This window comes from Sparassis crispa, assembly GCF_003851025.1.
Source record: "Sparassis crispa DNA, contig_000003F, whole genome shotgun sequence".
NCBI classification, from domain to species: domain Eukaryota; kingdom Fungi; phylum Basidiomycota; class Agaricomycetes; order Polyporales; family Sparassidaceae; genus Sparassis; species Sparassis crispa.
Window position 1 is genome coordinate 3,662,352 of NW_020939750.1, and position 14,913 is coordinate 3,677,264.

Sequence of the window (14,913 nt, forward strand, 5' to 3'; positions counted from 1 at the left end):
TTGTGTCGTATAGATCGGAGAATGAATCTGAAGAGTCTTTCAGGTGTTGGCAGAAAATATTGCTGGATTCCCCGCGATGAGATCAGAGCAACGAGCAGCAGGAGAAACAGCTCAGTGCCCGGTATAACCCAGAGGAGTGTTGACTGCACAAAGGTATCGACATCCTGACTACCTCGGTGCTTTCGCTGCCAACTGTATCTGGAAGCGCTACATATAAGTACGTCAGAGATACCTTCTCAGATCAAACATGATATGCAGAATGCACCAGCGTAGAGTAGGGTTCCGGAGAGCATGCGAAAAGGCAAGGAGGTGGCCCAGGATCACAAGCGATGGCACTGCAAACGAGTAAAGCGTACCGTGCTATTACATTAAGCATCGTGCAATAGCATAACGCCGACACAAACTCCCCGGATCGCCAGAGTCTTAAATTGTGTACAGAGGTAATAAAATTGGCAGGACTTACCGTAGTAAAGACTGTGAAACCTTCACTGCGGCGTAGCCTGTATCTCGAGGATTAAGTTCGAGGGAGGTTTAGGATGGTGCTGCGTTGGAGTTCGTCTCAGACCGTATGCGTAGGATGTGATACATCCGTGAATAATCGATGCAAATACTCAGCGGAGTGCGCGTTTGGCTCACCGAAAAGAAAAAAAAAATACAGATCCACACCATACTCAAACTCCCCAGAGCTCCTGCATGCCGCGAACCGACACTGGTTGTGGAGTATAGGCAAAGTTTCTGCCATAAGGTGAGCTAGGTTCCTGACTGCATGCGTATGGGAAGTAAAATATCACAGACTTACCGCAATCAGTGCCGCTTTGTGCAGCGCGAGATAGCTCACAGCATCGGGTGCGAAAAATCCGGGCATTCCCGGTGGATACAACTCGCCTGGAAATGACCACGTAACATCGATCATCATCGACGTCGACCTCCAGAGTTGTGGCACTGGCACTCCTAGGGCGATATGTCGACGACGTTATCGCCTCTTGAATCGACATTAACCTGGTTTGCGATTCAACGCCACGTATTCCGCTGTCTTGCTCCTGGCCAAGCGCATTTGCTACCTCTCCCAGTATTCTAGGTCAAGATCAGCCTTCCAGATGATTCCGTCGATACATCCTGGTATCCCAGAGACGCAGGGCGATTCGCCCCTTAAGCCTGCGCGAGGTATATTGGAAAGACAACAAGCGCACAAGCACGTGGTCAGACTGTGACGCCACAGACGCGTTTGATGTGTGGCGACGCCACACTTGGGTGAACAAGAGTTCCTCGGATCTCTAACTTCTTCACCTCGTACATCAGCATTACCACGTACGCTCCACACCAGCACCACCTCTTACACTCGACTGGCATATTACTTTCTCAGACATGGGTTGCACCTTTGTCACTGTTCCGGTCAAGACCTTTCTCAGCGAGTTCGTTCCACAGCCGGACGTCCAAGCAGCCGCATCTGCCAGTCAGGCATACCTACATGCATTCGACGGCATGCCAAACTCATTTGTTTCCCAGGAGCACTTCTTTGGTCGTTTGGTTCGTCGTTGTTGTCGTGTGCTTTCGTATCGCTGATTTCCGTTAGGCCCGTTGCGCTGACGATTGCGGACTGTGGAGGGGCTACTCACGGGAACTCGTCCTGAGCGAAGACTTGACAGCAGGCACTCCCGTGGGCGACCCTTACAAGGTCAATACTCACATGGCTTTATTCCGCAACGAGGATGCGCACACCAAAGAGAGCGAGCTTCACTGGTCGTATGAGGTCCTGTCCATTATCTATAAACCAGACGCCACCGTGGACGACCTGTTCGCTGAAGAAAAGGATCCGAACCTCCCAGATGCCGAGATGTGTGCAACCACACGTGCGCACATCCAGTCCATCGCGTCTACCATCCTGTCCCGTCAACATCGCACATCCGTCTTCACCGTTCTGTTCTTCCCCACATGCGCGCGCCTCATGCGGTGGGATCGCCATGGTGCGATTGTCACAGAACAATTCCCGATTAAAGTCACTCAGGATCTCGCCACATTCTTCTGGCGCTTCGCTCGCCTCTCGCCTGAACAACAGGGATACGATCCCACCGCGAAGCTCGTCCTGCCCGGGTCAGACGACCACAGGTTAATGGTAGACATCTCCCAGAGCATGTACCGCCAGAACGCTTGCGCACGAGCTATGTTCGCTGAGTCACTTGAAGACCCGGACCGGCCGTGCTGGAAGTTGAGGGTCGTGCCCGAAGGCCGGGTACCCATGGCTCGGAGACGGCGCACAAAGAGACCGACGTGTGGCAAGCGGTGGAAGGCTGTGCCACAGGAAGAAAAAGACGAAGAGAACGAGGAGGCATACGCTCGATATTTCCTCGTCGGGAAGCCCCATTTTGAGCACACTGACCTTCCTGGCCGAGGCACACGAGGATACGTCGCACTAGACTGCAAGACAAAAAAACTCGTCTTTTTGAAGGACTCATGGCGATTTGACCCACCAGTACACCAGACGGAAGGAGCGGCGCTCAAAACGCTCAAGAAGGCCAAGGTCACGAACATACCGACGCTCGTGTGCTACGGCGACATTGGCGACCAGCGAACTCGCACACTAGAGTTTGTGGGACCGGAAAATAGCTGGCCCGCTGACCGAGAGCGGGATGTATCACCGACGCTTGTGCATAGCCGTCTCGTGGTCGAGGAGGTCTGCCTTGGTGTACATGATTTCCATGACGGGAAGGAGCTTTTGCAGATTTTCACCGATGTCATTGACGGTGAGTTGCCCATTACCTTCCGAGAAACCTCGTCCTGATATCAATCATGCAGCGCACCGACAGGCGGTAGAGAACGCTGGGCTGATGCATTGTGATATCAGCAGTGGCAACATTTTGATCTACGAAAGGTTGGAGAGGCGCGGTAAGGAGTTAGAGACGAGGAGGTCGGGTCTACTCTGCGATTGGGAGCTCGCCGCGCCTGTACGCGATGCGGAGAACGGGGGAAAAGAAGCTCCACGGAAACCTGGATCGATGGTACGTCAGCGAATTCCACCTGTTGTCGTTCCTACTCTCCCACTCACGGCCGTATTCATTATTCGTAGGGAACGTGGCAGTTCATGTCAGTGCTCTCACTCGATCACCCGAGAACAGCAATCGCGACACAGGACGAGCTGGAAGCATTCTTCCATGTTCTTCTCCAAACCGCTCTGGTGTACATCGCGAACAACTTCGAAGTACCAGCCTTCATTCAAGACTTCTTCTTCACCATGGATCCGCCAGCGAACTCTGCGTGTCCCTTTAATTCGTGCAACTCACTAAAGCGAAAGGCGATGCACACTGGCGTCATCGAGCATGAAAAACGAACGCTGGAATTCTATGATAGAAATGGAGGATTCCACCCGTTCGGCAAGGTTTTTGACCTCCTTATCCTCCTGTTTCGCGCGCATTACACAACCTTGATTTACGAAGAGGACTGTGAACAGCAGGACATGCCGCCACAAACGCCGCTCGCAGTTCCCCGACAGGGCGCTGTGCATCGTGTGGGAGTGAAGCTGGAGGAGCTGAACGAGGAGGACCTCGACGCGCGCAAGCATCTCGCGGAATTGCTAAAAACGCACCAGGGTATGCGCCAGCTTCTCCTCACGTTCCTGGACAGGGAGTGGCCCAGCGAGGACAAGATTGAACCAGAGTTGCCGAACGCGGAGTCCGAGGTAGACTCAAGTGAGCCACCATCTTCTAAAGAGGTAGAAAGGAAGCTCCAATTGTTAGGTGCTCTCAGCATGAAGCGTGGACGAGAGGAAGAGGATGAAAGCAGTGATATGGAGGAGGAACCACCTCGAAAGGTCCAACGCGCCAATTCAGAAGAAGCGTAGAAACGCTAGGCTCGAAGTTATGCTGGGATGCGGGGGGCCGTTATAACTTATCTTTATTTCATTGCTGTTGCTGTAATCACTCTCGAGCTCGCACGACGACACCTGCGTTTGCTGGTCAGAGCTTCGAATCGTAGAAATATTACGCGTCTTTCGGTGATCCACACGCGCTGTGTTGAGAGCTCTGGAACGTCTACACAGGCATCGTCTGAAACTGTCAACGGTTCGCGGGGAGATATTTCCCTAGCTCTACTAAGTGCTCGTGAACTTGAATGATAGCGATAACAGCTGCAGGTGTTAGATGCGCCCAAAGAAACTGTCAACATTTTCAACGAGGCGCTCGCACAAGAATCCCCCGTGAGTACAGGATATACAGTGGGAAATCAATGGCATAGGGTGATCTCAACCCCAAGGTCTGTTCACGAGGACGGATACCGCGATCAAGTGTAGCAGTGGCAGTCGCAGTCTACGTCGCAAACTGGTAGCGCTAACCCTGGCCGCAGCATTGCGAAAAAGGAAGAACTCCAAGTCACCACGGCAAACTCGTCAGGAGGAAACCCTTCAGGAGCCGTTCGCGGTGTCTTTGCTAGTGGAGTCTGGAAGAAATGAGATCCTCAGCACTGCAACGATGTAGAGGTCGAGACATCGGCCTGACAGTCTTGCATATTGCCTTCCCAGTGACCAAAGCCGGTCTATTCCCTTTTCACAGGTTAGATGAAGATTCGTCGAGAGTAAGATCATGGAAGAATCGCCGAGGGAAACAGACGATATTTTAACGGTGAGCGCGCTCGGAGCCTGCCGGAAGGATTCGGTCCCGGCCTTCGCCGGTCGAAGTTTCCTCCGCTATCGCTCAGACGAGTCGACGAGGCTGGTGACGTTGTAACCATCACTTGCAATGGCTGGAACTTTCCCTTCAGTATTATGGTACGCTAACATTTATTGTCTTACATTTCTTGCATGGAATTGGACATGCTTGAAGAACAACGCCAGTCGACTGATGGAATCTGCTTCGACGTTGAACGTTGAATATCCTAGAGACAATTCCGTCTGTGCTCTGCTCGTAATTTGCTATGGTATGCAGCAGGAATCCCCCTTCCGCATCTCACTATCTGGCAATCGGTGCGTTCCTATTTGATCGTCGTTCTTTGCATTATGTGTGACAGCAGAAGGCTCTGTGTCTCAGATTCTATGAGACAAGAATTCCATTTCACTACCATCAAATGCTGTCGTCCTTCTCCGGAAAAATATCAGGACTTGTAGGTATCGCAGGCTCTCACTTTCTGATCCAGGTGTATGGAATGCGGACGTATGGATACTTTCTTTGCTGTTCAGTCCATTGCTATTCAGAAGAGCGAGCGATAGTCACTACAGGGAGTACTGACCGCTTGGGCGGACTTTCCCAGTGACGCGTTGCCACGGAATCAAACGGAGCTCGAGAACAATTGGTGCTAGATGAGACGCAGATCAGAGAAGAAAGCACGGTGCACGTGATCAACACGACGCGTCGCAGTGGCCTGTTTTCGGAGGACAAGAGACGTGTGGCGTCAGCGAACGGTAACGCGCTGTGCGTGACTGCTCACCACACCATCCTACAGTGCCACCACCATGGCCACCCACATCTCCCAGAATGCACAACCGTCTAAACAACAATCCAGCGAGTTTGCAATGCAGGTGCCTTTCGCCGCTGTATCCCTCAAGACATTTCTGGCTGAATTCATGCCGCAACCTGACGTGGCGACCAGGCGGCGTGATAAAGATTTCAAGCACATGTTTGATAAGATGCCGGCGAACAACAATTCAGAAGACGATTTCTATCATACATTAGTGCGTCTGCCGTCGTCCCACACGTATCCTGTCCAACTGTCGCTCCTCAGATCCAATGTTTCTGTGAGCAGAACATTTGCCCCAATTACTCAGCAGGGCGCATCACCAAATCCGAAATGGTCGACGACCATGCAGCCCTTTTTCTCACCAACGATAAGAAGTCTATCATATGGAATCGCCATTGGGCACTCCAGTGCCTTGCCATCATCTGCAAGCCTCACTACCACGATGACGACCCCTTCGCAGAGAACGCAAAGAGCGACAAACGGAATGCCGACTGCCGCAAGACGACGCGTGACCTCCTGACGACGATTGCCTCCAAAGTTTTTTCTCGACAGCACCGCTGCTTCTTTTTCACCGTCCTCATCCTAGGTGACAGTGCACGTCTCCTCCGCTGGGACCGCTCCGGTGTGGTCATTACGGAACCATTCTGGTACAAGAGAACGCCACACCTCGGCTCTTTCCTATGGCGGTTCGCTCACCTCTCGCCAGTCCAACAGGGCTGCGACTCGAGCGCGGAGGTTGTGCAGCGAGGTTCAGTGGATGCAAAGCTCATAGAGAAGTTCACCGCTGAGCGGCCGTCGACCATGAACGAATACGTGCACGTCATGTTCTGCAATTCGATGAAGGACGAGAGTTGGCTGTGGTGGAAATTGCGGATTGTACCGGAGGTAAACGAGTCTGCGCTGGAGGGGCCGGAGCAGCGGTCGGGAAGTAAAAAGCGGACACGCGGCGATCACCTGTCGGGCCCAAGCACTAAGCGTCGCCGCTATGCTGGCGGGCGCGCTATCAGCAATGACAGCAACGACGAGCGACGGGCCCGCTATTTCCTCGTGGGGAAACCCCACTTTCATTCCTCTAGCTTACCCGGGCGGGGCACGCGCGGCTATATCGCATTGGACTGTGAGGAGGAGGTACCCGTCTTCCTCAAGGATACGTGGAGGTGCGATCCGCTACCGATGATAAGGGAGGGTTGTGTTCTTAGGGCACTCAACGAGGCGCACGTTGAGAACGTTCCGACGCTCGTTTGCCACGGTGACATCGAGAACCAATGCACGCGCACCCAAGATTTACGCAAAAACGTCAGTGCTGGACAGAAGGACAATTCGCCGAGGAATCTGATCCATTATCGCATGGTCGAGCGCGAGATCTGCCGCCCGCTGAGAGACTATGAAACCGACAAACAATTTCTGCACCTCGTTGCGGACTGTCTGAAGGGTCAGTTTACTTCTCTCGCATGTCTGATTAACTTGCTGATAGGATGATGCAGCCCACGAGCAAGCGGTAGAACGTGTCGGGGTCATGCATGCTGACATCAGTCTTGGCAACATGCTGATCTTCGAGCAGTACCGCCTCGACCAAAACGAAGAGGGGTGCTTTCGGCGGGTTGGAATGCTCTGTGACTGGGAGTTCTCTAAGCCAGTGCATACAACGCGTAATGGTGAGAAGGTGGCGCAACGTGCCCCCACTGACGTGGTATGCACCATCCTTCCGTTGTAAGAGCCACCCTACTCACCACTGTTGTCAACGATCTGCAGTGCACTTGGGAAATGGCGGGCGTGCACCTCGCTGATCATCCTGGGACACCAATCACCATCCCAGACGAGCTGGAAGCTTTCTTTCACCTCATATTGATGGTCACTGTCCGCGACCAACGGAGCAACCTGGGCAGTAACGAGTGGGCATTCCGGAAAGACTACTTCGTTGACTGCACTGAAAACCCCAAACCTGGAGAACGGTACATGACTTGCACCAAGCTGAAGCGCAAGGCGATGTATGAGGGCAAGATCATGTACAAGGCCACACCCCTCCGAATTTTCCGCTCAGCAGATGATAAGCGCATACACCCTTTCGGCGATCTTCTCTCAATGCTGCTCACTTTGTTCCGCGCTCACTATTCAGCCACGCTGTACGATGAGTGGCACAATCGGCCCAAGCGGCGTCTGCGGAGTAATACCGGTCAGCACGTCGTTGAACCCCCGTCATGTATCATCAGATTGGAGCCAGATGAGCTCGTGCGGCGCAGGGAACTTGCAGCTGGACTTAAAAGCCACTGTGCGATGCAAGATTTAATTCTGTTAATCGCCGAAGGGGATTGGCTCGGGAGCAAGAAGCGCGACTGCGAGATTGACCAAGGCAAGGAGGATATTGATATACCCCACATGATCTTCACTTGCGAAGCGTACCCGTGAACTGGCCAAAACTGCTCAATTGTCTCAATTTCGTGAGGATATGAAGTTTCGAAGTAATGGCTGTCGCTTGATTTGTGCTCTCGTTATTGCATTCCGTGTATCCGAATGTCTGCGGCTCTATAGCATTACTTATATCGTATCTATTGACTTGCAAACCAGTACCGTTGGGTCTCGAGGCATACCATGGTCCAGATAGAAAGTCACAGCTTCGTCATGCATTGCTCACGGTATCTGCGCGAATGAATTTAAAGAGGACATCGTATGCCGACCATTAACCCGATATGGAACGTATTTGCATTTTTAAAGCCCGTTTTCTCGAAAGCAACTTAGAGATGCTGAGGAGATTGAATATTGAATTACCATATCGTCATATTCTGACTCGGTCTGAGACATACAAGGTGATCTCCAGCGTGCAAGCGGAGAACTATGTAAATATACATTAGCAAATCTGAGTATCACACAAGTAGTCTACATGCAGACCGGCAGAACAGAGCAATAGCAAACATACTCAACCGCTCATACGATAATCGCCGGCACTCGAACCTGAGTCTGAAAGCTTACAAGAAAGTGAGCAAAGTAGAATGTCTTCGATTTTTTTTTGCCGCTGATATTCAAGCCCGTTGCCTTTACAACAGAGGGCAAGCGAAGCATGCGGCGAGTATTTCAGCTGATTTTGCAACGCTTGCTCTGGCGGGACCTCTGCAGATCCGCCCCTGGCTGGCGCTTCGAGCCAGGTAACACAACTGTAGCCACAGGACGTTCCACGCGTTTCTCCTCGTAGGGGGGACAGTCATCCGATAAAAGTCTGTTGGGCACCTTATCTCGTTTCGGCCATTCGTCAGCATGTTTGAGGAAGACATTCATGAACAACCGGTACATGGGGCCATGAGTCTTCAAGTTCTCGGCGAAAGGTCTACTCATCTCTCGGATTTTCCTATTGAAATCCGGTGTTCTTTCCTGGGATTCCCGGGTTGCGAATTCCGAACCACGTCCGGCCATAATCTGCTGGCGCATGTGGTCTGCAACAGAAATCGCAACATTATTTCTTACGGCAGCACCTTCTGAGTGATCTTCCGCAGCCTGGGATTGATCATTTAAAGTGGCAGTTCCATGGACCCAATCGTCGGGCGAAAGATGTGCATATCGTGCTTTGAACCATCCCAATATCTCGCCAACTAGATTATTGCAGGGATGGAGTGTCTTCCCATCGTTGTAAAAGAACTTGACAGTTTGGTCCATGGTTATCTGCAGCGTTCCAGACTGCATCGCGTTTCTCTTGGCTGTCCCACAGGCGTAGTGAGTCCCACGGTTGCTGGCATTGCATTCATCAAAATACTGTGTAATAAAATACGCCGGTTTGTCGATGGAACTGTTCGTGAATTTGATGAGGTGGAACAAAAAGACGTTGAAGAAGGCTTCGAGCTCGTCTGCAACTTCAACCGGCCTAGAGGGCGAGTCTAGTAGGATGGCCGACATGAACTGCCATGTCCCCTGTGAAGATGATGTGAACATGCGTCGAAGGCAAAGAGAGTGACCAGACACCCACTGCATGAGGAAGCTGTGGTGCCTTCTTACTATAACCTCTTGTTTCGTCGACGACTTCCTTTTTAGTGACTTCGTAGTCAATCGATTTGGCCAGTTCCCAATCGCATAACATTCCGACCCTCCAGAGGTGAAGCTCGCCATCAAACGGAATGAGGGTCTCATTTATCAGGATATTTCCCGCGCTCACGTCCAGATGAATTATCCCGACTTTTTCCAAGGCCTGCTGATGGGCTGCATGCGCTCAATAAGTACTGTGCGATGCTACCAGCCTCGGCATAGGAGACTTACCATTGATGCCATCCGCTATCATCCTCGTCAGCTCGACAGTATTTTCGAAATGCTTCAAAGGCCGACAGATTTCTTCCACGACGAGGCGGTAATGCGTGTAGGTCTTGATCGGGTTCATTTGACCACCACTATAGGACCCACGCAGGTAGGCGGCCGTCTTCGTCCGTTGTTGTTCCAAGTGCACAACCTGACCCTCTACCACCTCTATGACATCCCCGTGGCACACGACAGTAGGGACATTTTCAACCTTTGCCTTGTTGAGAGACTGGATGATGTTTCCCTCCTTCTCGATATCCGGCAGATCCACGCGCCACACATCCTTGAGGAAGACGAACTTCTCGTCCTGGTAGTTGTACGCAATGTAGCCTCGCGTCGCGCGGCCCGTCAAGCCTGATGCACGAAAGTGAGGCTTGCCGACCAAAAAATGTAGTGAACGAGGCTTATTCATGCCCGGAGTCTGAGAGTGTGAGCCGTCTGTTGCCTTTCCCTCTTCCGGATGTATGGTCATTTTCCAACATGACCAGTCATCAGGACTCTCCTTCGAGAAATCAGGCATAGACTTGGCGAACGATTGCCTCGCATATTCGGAGCCAGCACCTTTGGGCGGATTCTGGGCCACCTGCCTCATAAGCTTGTAGTCAACCGATCCGGGCTCCACCGCAACGGCTGTCGTATCATACCCTTGCTGTTTGTCGGTCATGTTACAGAATCGCCACATAAACTTGGCAAGGTACTCGGTGTTTGTGTACTGGAACCTATTCGTGGAAATAGCACCGGCCCTGTCCCAGCGAATAATCCGCGCGAAATCGCGGAGGAGCAGAATCGTGAAGGCGAAGCACCGATGCTGGCGTGAGAAGAGCATTTTCGCGCCAGAGATAATCTGCCCTCGAGTGGCAGCCCCACGCGCAGCAGTTGAGATCTTCGTTAATTCGAAACTGTCTTCGGCTTTGTCCTCGGTTGATGCTGATTCCAAAGGTGCAGACGAGGAGTATCCTGCCGGCTCACTTTCGAACGGGTCGTCTTCAGTAATGTGATTCTTGAACAGAAATAGCAAACGTGGACGTGTCCAGTGTGCGGTCTCGTCCGCTAGGACATTGTCAGTATCTCGGAACAACGCAGACCAGACACTGGACTTGGGCAGATGGGCGTCCCTCCGCATATAATTCATCGTATACTCCGGACAAATGCCAGCGTTTTTCGCGCATTTAGCCTGAGCACGCCGGTTAGAAGCTATGGGATCAACTAGAGGACACATACCAGAGTGTGGCTCCGTACGTTCTTGAAGGCGTTGTTGAAGTCTGCTCTGGCCTGAGCAGCAACTGTAGTCGTTTCTGGCGCAAACTTGGCCATAAAGTCGGACACGGGCATGGTGATGGACTTTCCGCCCATAGTAATGGAAAGAGAGATTGGGTATGTGAGAGGTGATGTGGACGACCTGTTCGGAGAAGAAATGAAGAACTTAGAGACAACAACTAGAGAGAGCTGAAGGGCATGATATGCAGCGGTCAATGTGAGTGTGTGGCTCAGCAGCCGTAGCAAGATCCGCTCACCGAGGATGGACTTGTGACTGGCCGCCGGTATGCGTGACTTTCAAGAAGAAGGTGCCTGAAAATGATTCCAACGGCTATGCAGGTTGTTGGGATGACTTTTGTGCGCACTACAATAGAATGTCATAGTAACTGCTGTAAGTGGCCACTGTGGCATTACCGGTGTACGGCCTACGCGGACGCGACCCGCCACATGCACTTGCCGTAAGTCACACCCCGACGGCCACTCAGAAACTGGTACAGCTTCGCGCGGATAAGTAATCTACCTTCTCAAGACAAAGCTGGCCAGTGCACGTCATGTATATACCAACCAGTGTAGGATTTGTGGGTATTTCCAGCCAACCAACAACATGGTTAGCATAAGATCAGCTCGATGAATGCAATCAGACAACGGCCTACATACAGATCAAAATATGACAATCACCTACGACACCGTCTGCGAAACCTTTCCGCATCTGCAACTGTCTAATCTCTCTGAAAGTCTTCCGCTATGTAACATTCCAGCTGTTCATGTGGCTCGTGATGCTCGGTACGTCAAGCTCCGCGAACGCGCTGTGTAGATACTCCGCCACTCAGTCGAACAAAGTCGCATATATCCAACAGTTGCAGCGAGCGCGAGACGACGGGGACGACGTACACGGGGTGGGCAAGAAGCTGGCGTCGACCTCGGCTAGAATGAGCTCCGTCAAGCCCGGGCAGAGGCGGACGAACGTGACGACGGTTTGCAAGGTGGGCGGACGACCAATGCTGTCGTGGTGCAGCGAAAACTTCCTCAGCTTGGGCCACGACGCGGCGAAGTCGAGGATGTCCTTGTCTGACGTGGAGGGTGGCGTGCAGGAATAATCCACAACGACCTGCTCCAGATCGTGAAGAGATAGTAGATGCCGAAAGAAAGCGAGTGCGGGGTAGTTGTTCCACATGCATTCATTCCAGGACCACGAACCGCTGCGTACTTCGATACTTCGCAGAGACGCGTCGTAAGACTTGCATACAGCAGTCATAAATTCTTCGAGTCATCCAGTCCGTAGGATCTTTTCACCCGACGTTCGAATACCAAAGCGGAAAGTTGAGGCGCAGAAATCGCTGTGATGATTGGCATAGCCTCCACAAGAAGGCACGAGATGTGCAGACTTTGTTGTGTCCCGAATCCGCCACACGGGACAGCGTTTACATCCTGATCGGCACATGTAATGATGAGGTCAGTGAGGTGCGGCAGGGTCGAGAGTGCTTGCAGCAAGCCCGTGTCAATCATGATGTATGTACTGGAACTCCCTAGAGCCAAAAGACTGCAGATTTCGCCAGCGCATAACAGGCAGCAGCGACTCGGATGACCAAAAGTAGAGCAAGTAGAACGACCACAGTAAAGGAGCCTTCACAGCCAGACGCCGCACAAGGAATTCGCCGAGCTCGTCTTGGTTTTTCGGTTCGGGGCCGAGGCCAACGGTCGCTCGGAGAAGTGTAGGTGAGATTAGGTGCAGGACGTTCGTATCAGTGATGTGCTGCTCCCATTGAAATTGTCGGACGAACAGTAGGAGGGGCTGGTTCTTGTTATACGCCGCCAACGCGGCCAACACGACGGAAAGGCCATCATCGTAAGAGACTTTCCGTACCCGAATAGCGTAGTTCGTGCCCACTCTGCTGGAGTTATCTCTCCGTCGATGACCTATATCGACATTGAACAGGTACAGTTCACGAGGCAGACTGCAGCAAACTAGGAACTCACGTGTGTCTCGAATTTGTCATCGTAATCGTAGAACTTGCTTGGATAGACTTCTTCTACGGTCTTAAATGCGGAAAACGAGCACGAGCAGAGGCCCGAGACCCTCTTTAAGTTTTCCCACAGGCCGTCCAGCGCAGGACCGTGGAAGGCTTTGCATACGCGTACAGCTTTCGCTAGAGTCCGCTGATTGGAAGCTTCTCCACCATTGCAAGTGTTTGGCGACAGGTGGAAAAGAAATCTCCTGAAGAACATCATAAGTACGCAAGGCACGGTGGGTAAACATGTCCCAGACCAAACCTCTTGGGCTTCTTCCAGTATCGGAACGCAGAACTAGAAAATTCAGAAGGCGTGAAACCACTCATTAGAACTCACACACCTCGCAGTGAATAGCGTAACGACAGATCGTCAGATTTTCCACTTACGTAGTATGGATGCGCGCTGTGCAGTTAGGAACTCTGTCCCGACTTTTTCCCGTCCATTTGACTTTGTTTTCACGACGTTGTACATCTGACACCAGTAAATGAAGAATTTCCACAGACTTCTTCTGCGAGGCTTACATTAGACGAGTGGTCTGCCATAAGTAACCAGCCCGCAAAATTGCTTCGAGCTTGGCTGGTTTAGCCCCGAGCTTCATGGGGTCTCAGGTACTCCCGTCCTGTGGACAGTGAGATAAGCGAGACTCGCACTCAGACAAAAACGGAAGATCGGACAGCGCAGAACATACATCCGCCACGCGTCAAATGCTTACATCGTCCCGACACATGATTGCCTGGTTTGTAGCATCGGCAACAGGTAAGCCGCCAACCAATATAGAGCATAGTAACTTGACGCGAGATGCTCCATGCAGCCCGCTGTGTGGATATCGAACAATTTCAGACATTAATTGGTAAGCTCTGAGGCTTGAGAGGGCATGCACAAGAGTCAAGGCGATATCGCGGGTGAGGACTCCGAGAGACGCGATCGAGCGGCGGAGGAATCAGCCACTCGCGTTGAAAGATGCTTGCACGAAGCACGCGTAAGAGGCGAGAGCAATTGCAAGGATGGCGAAGAAATGACAAATCCCATGAAGTCAGTGTTCATATGGACTCCCAAGCACGTCGGTCATACTATTACTAGTTACCTATGTTGTGAGCAAATGGGCGCGCCGTGCGAAGTGACGGCCTTTCCCGAGCTTGCATGTACCGCTTTAAATTGGTGTCAACCAAGACCTGTAGTACCGACTACCTCGACTCAGCCAGGGCGTGATATGGCTGTTGCGTCAGCGTTGCATTCTCGATGCACTCTATATGCTTAACTACCTGTACTTTTCAGCGGCCTGCTGGTATTCACAGTATGGATGTTGCCCGTACACGAACTGGACTCTTTCCTGCCGCGGCAGCAGCACGACGACGTTGCTGTGGGTGTTAACTCTACATTAGCTTGGTCCCTTCGCGGATACTTTCGCTCTGTCTCCGCTGCATATCTGTACCCAGTACTCTGCGACTGTATCTCTTGTCTCGTGTGGTTGGCCGTTCAAGATAATGCTATCGACTTGCTGGCTTAAGCTCCTCAATGACACATCTGCGTCTTTCCTTTGGAAGCTCGGAGTCATCTTGTCACCGGTGAACACTGATGTTCTTAGGCGTAACGGTTGACGGGCTTACCGAAAGGCTACCTTCTCCGTATTTTCCTGCATTATGTAAAATATTTGCAGTGGGATGCTTTGCGATCCGTCCAGCAGCAGGTTTACTGGGAGTATACCAGCGAGATGTGCGTTTTTTCCTCTCAATTCATGCGTCTTATGACTCTTATCCTGTCTCCTAGAAGGGGCTGGTGTCAGACGATGCTGACCATAGTACGCCGGGCCAACGTGAAAGTGCAACACCCCTGTGCATGTGTTGCGACTCCTCATTTGCGCGTATATTATGGATAGCCTTCTATTGAAGTTACCTTGAGCGGACGGCCCCTTCGTTGCGTGTCGGATCT

General features: G+C 52.0%; 4 protein-coding genes across 4 annotated transcripts; 2 read left to right on the forward strand and 2 right to left on the reverse strand.

The window, feature by feature from the left end:
• Positions 1-1,365: 1,365 nt before the first annotated feature.
• SCP_0413270 (hypothetical protein) lies at positions 1,366-3,835 on the forward strand (the record flags this gene model as incomplete). Its single annotated transcript, XM_027758052.1, has 4 exons — positions 1,366-1,527; positions 1,574-2,741; positions 2,794-2,996; positions 3,065-3,835. 4 exons carry the CDS (start codon positions 1,366-1,368, stop codon positions 3,833-3,835), a joined length of 2,304 nt encoding a protein of 767 aa, XP_027613853.1.
• Positions 3,836-5,437: 1,602 nt separating this feature from the next.
• On the forward strand, positions 5,438-7,848 carry SCP_0413280 (predicted protein; the record flags this gene model as incomplete). Its single annotated transcript, XM_027758053.1, has 4 exons — positions 5,438-5,656; positions 5,707-6,874; positions 6,927-7,132; positions 7,195-7,848. The coding sequence occupies 4 exons, from the start codon at positions 5,438-5,440 to the stop codon at positions 7,846-7,848; spliced, it is 2,247 nt and encodes a 748-aa protein (XP_027613854.1).
• Positions 7,849-8,511: 663 nt separating this feature from the next.
• On the reverse strand, positions 8,512-11,070 carry SCP_0413290 (predicted protein; the record flags this gene model as incomplete). The annotated part of the gene is made up of 4 exons (XM_027758054.1): positions 8,512-9,339; positions 9,395-9,624; positions 9,682-10,891; positions 10,939-11,070. 4 exons carry the CDS (start codon positions 11,068-11,070, stop codon positions 8,512-8,514), a joined length of 2,400 nt encoding a protein of 799 aa, XP_027613855.1.
• A 730-nt stretch (positions 11,071-11,800) lies between these two features.
• SCP_0413300 (hypothetical protein) lies at positions 11,801-12,148 on the reverse strand (the record flags this gene model as incomplete). The annotated part of the gene is made up of 1 exon (XM_027758055.1): positions 11,801-12,148. The coding sequence occupies one exon, from the start codon at positions 12,146-12,148 to the stop codon at positions 11,801-11,803; it is 348 nt and encodes a 115-aa protein (XP_027613856.1).
• Positions 12,149-14,913: the final 2,765 nt, after the last annotated feature.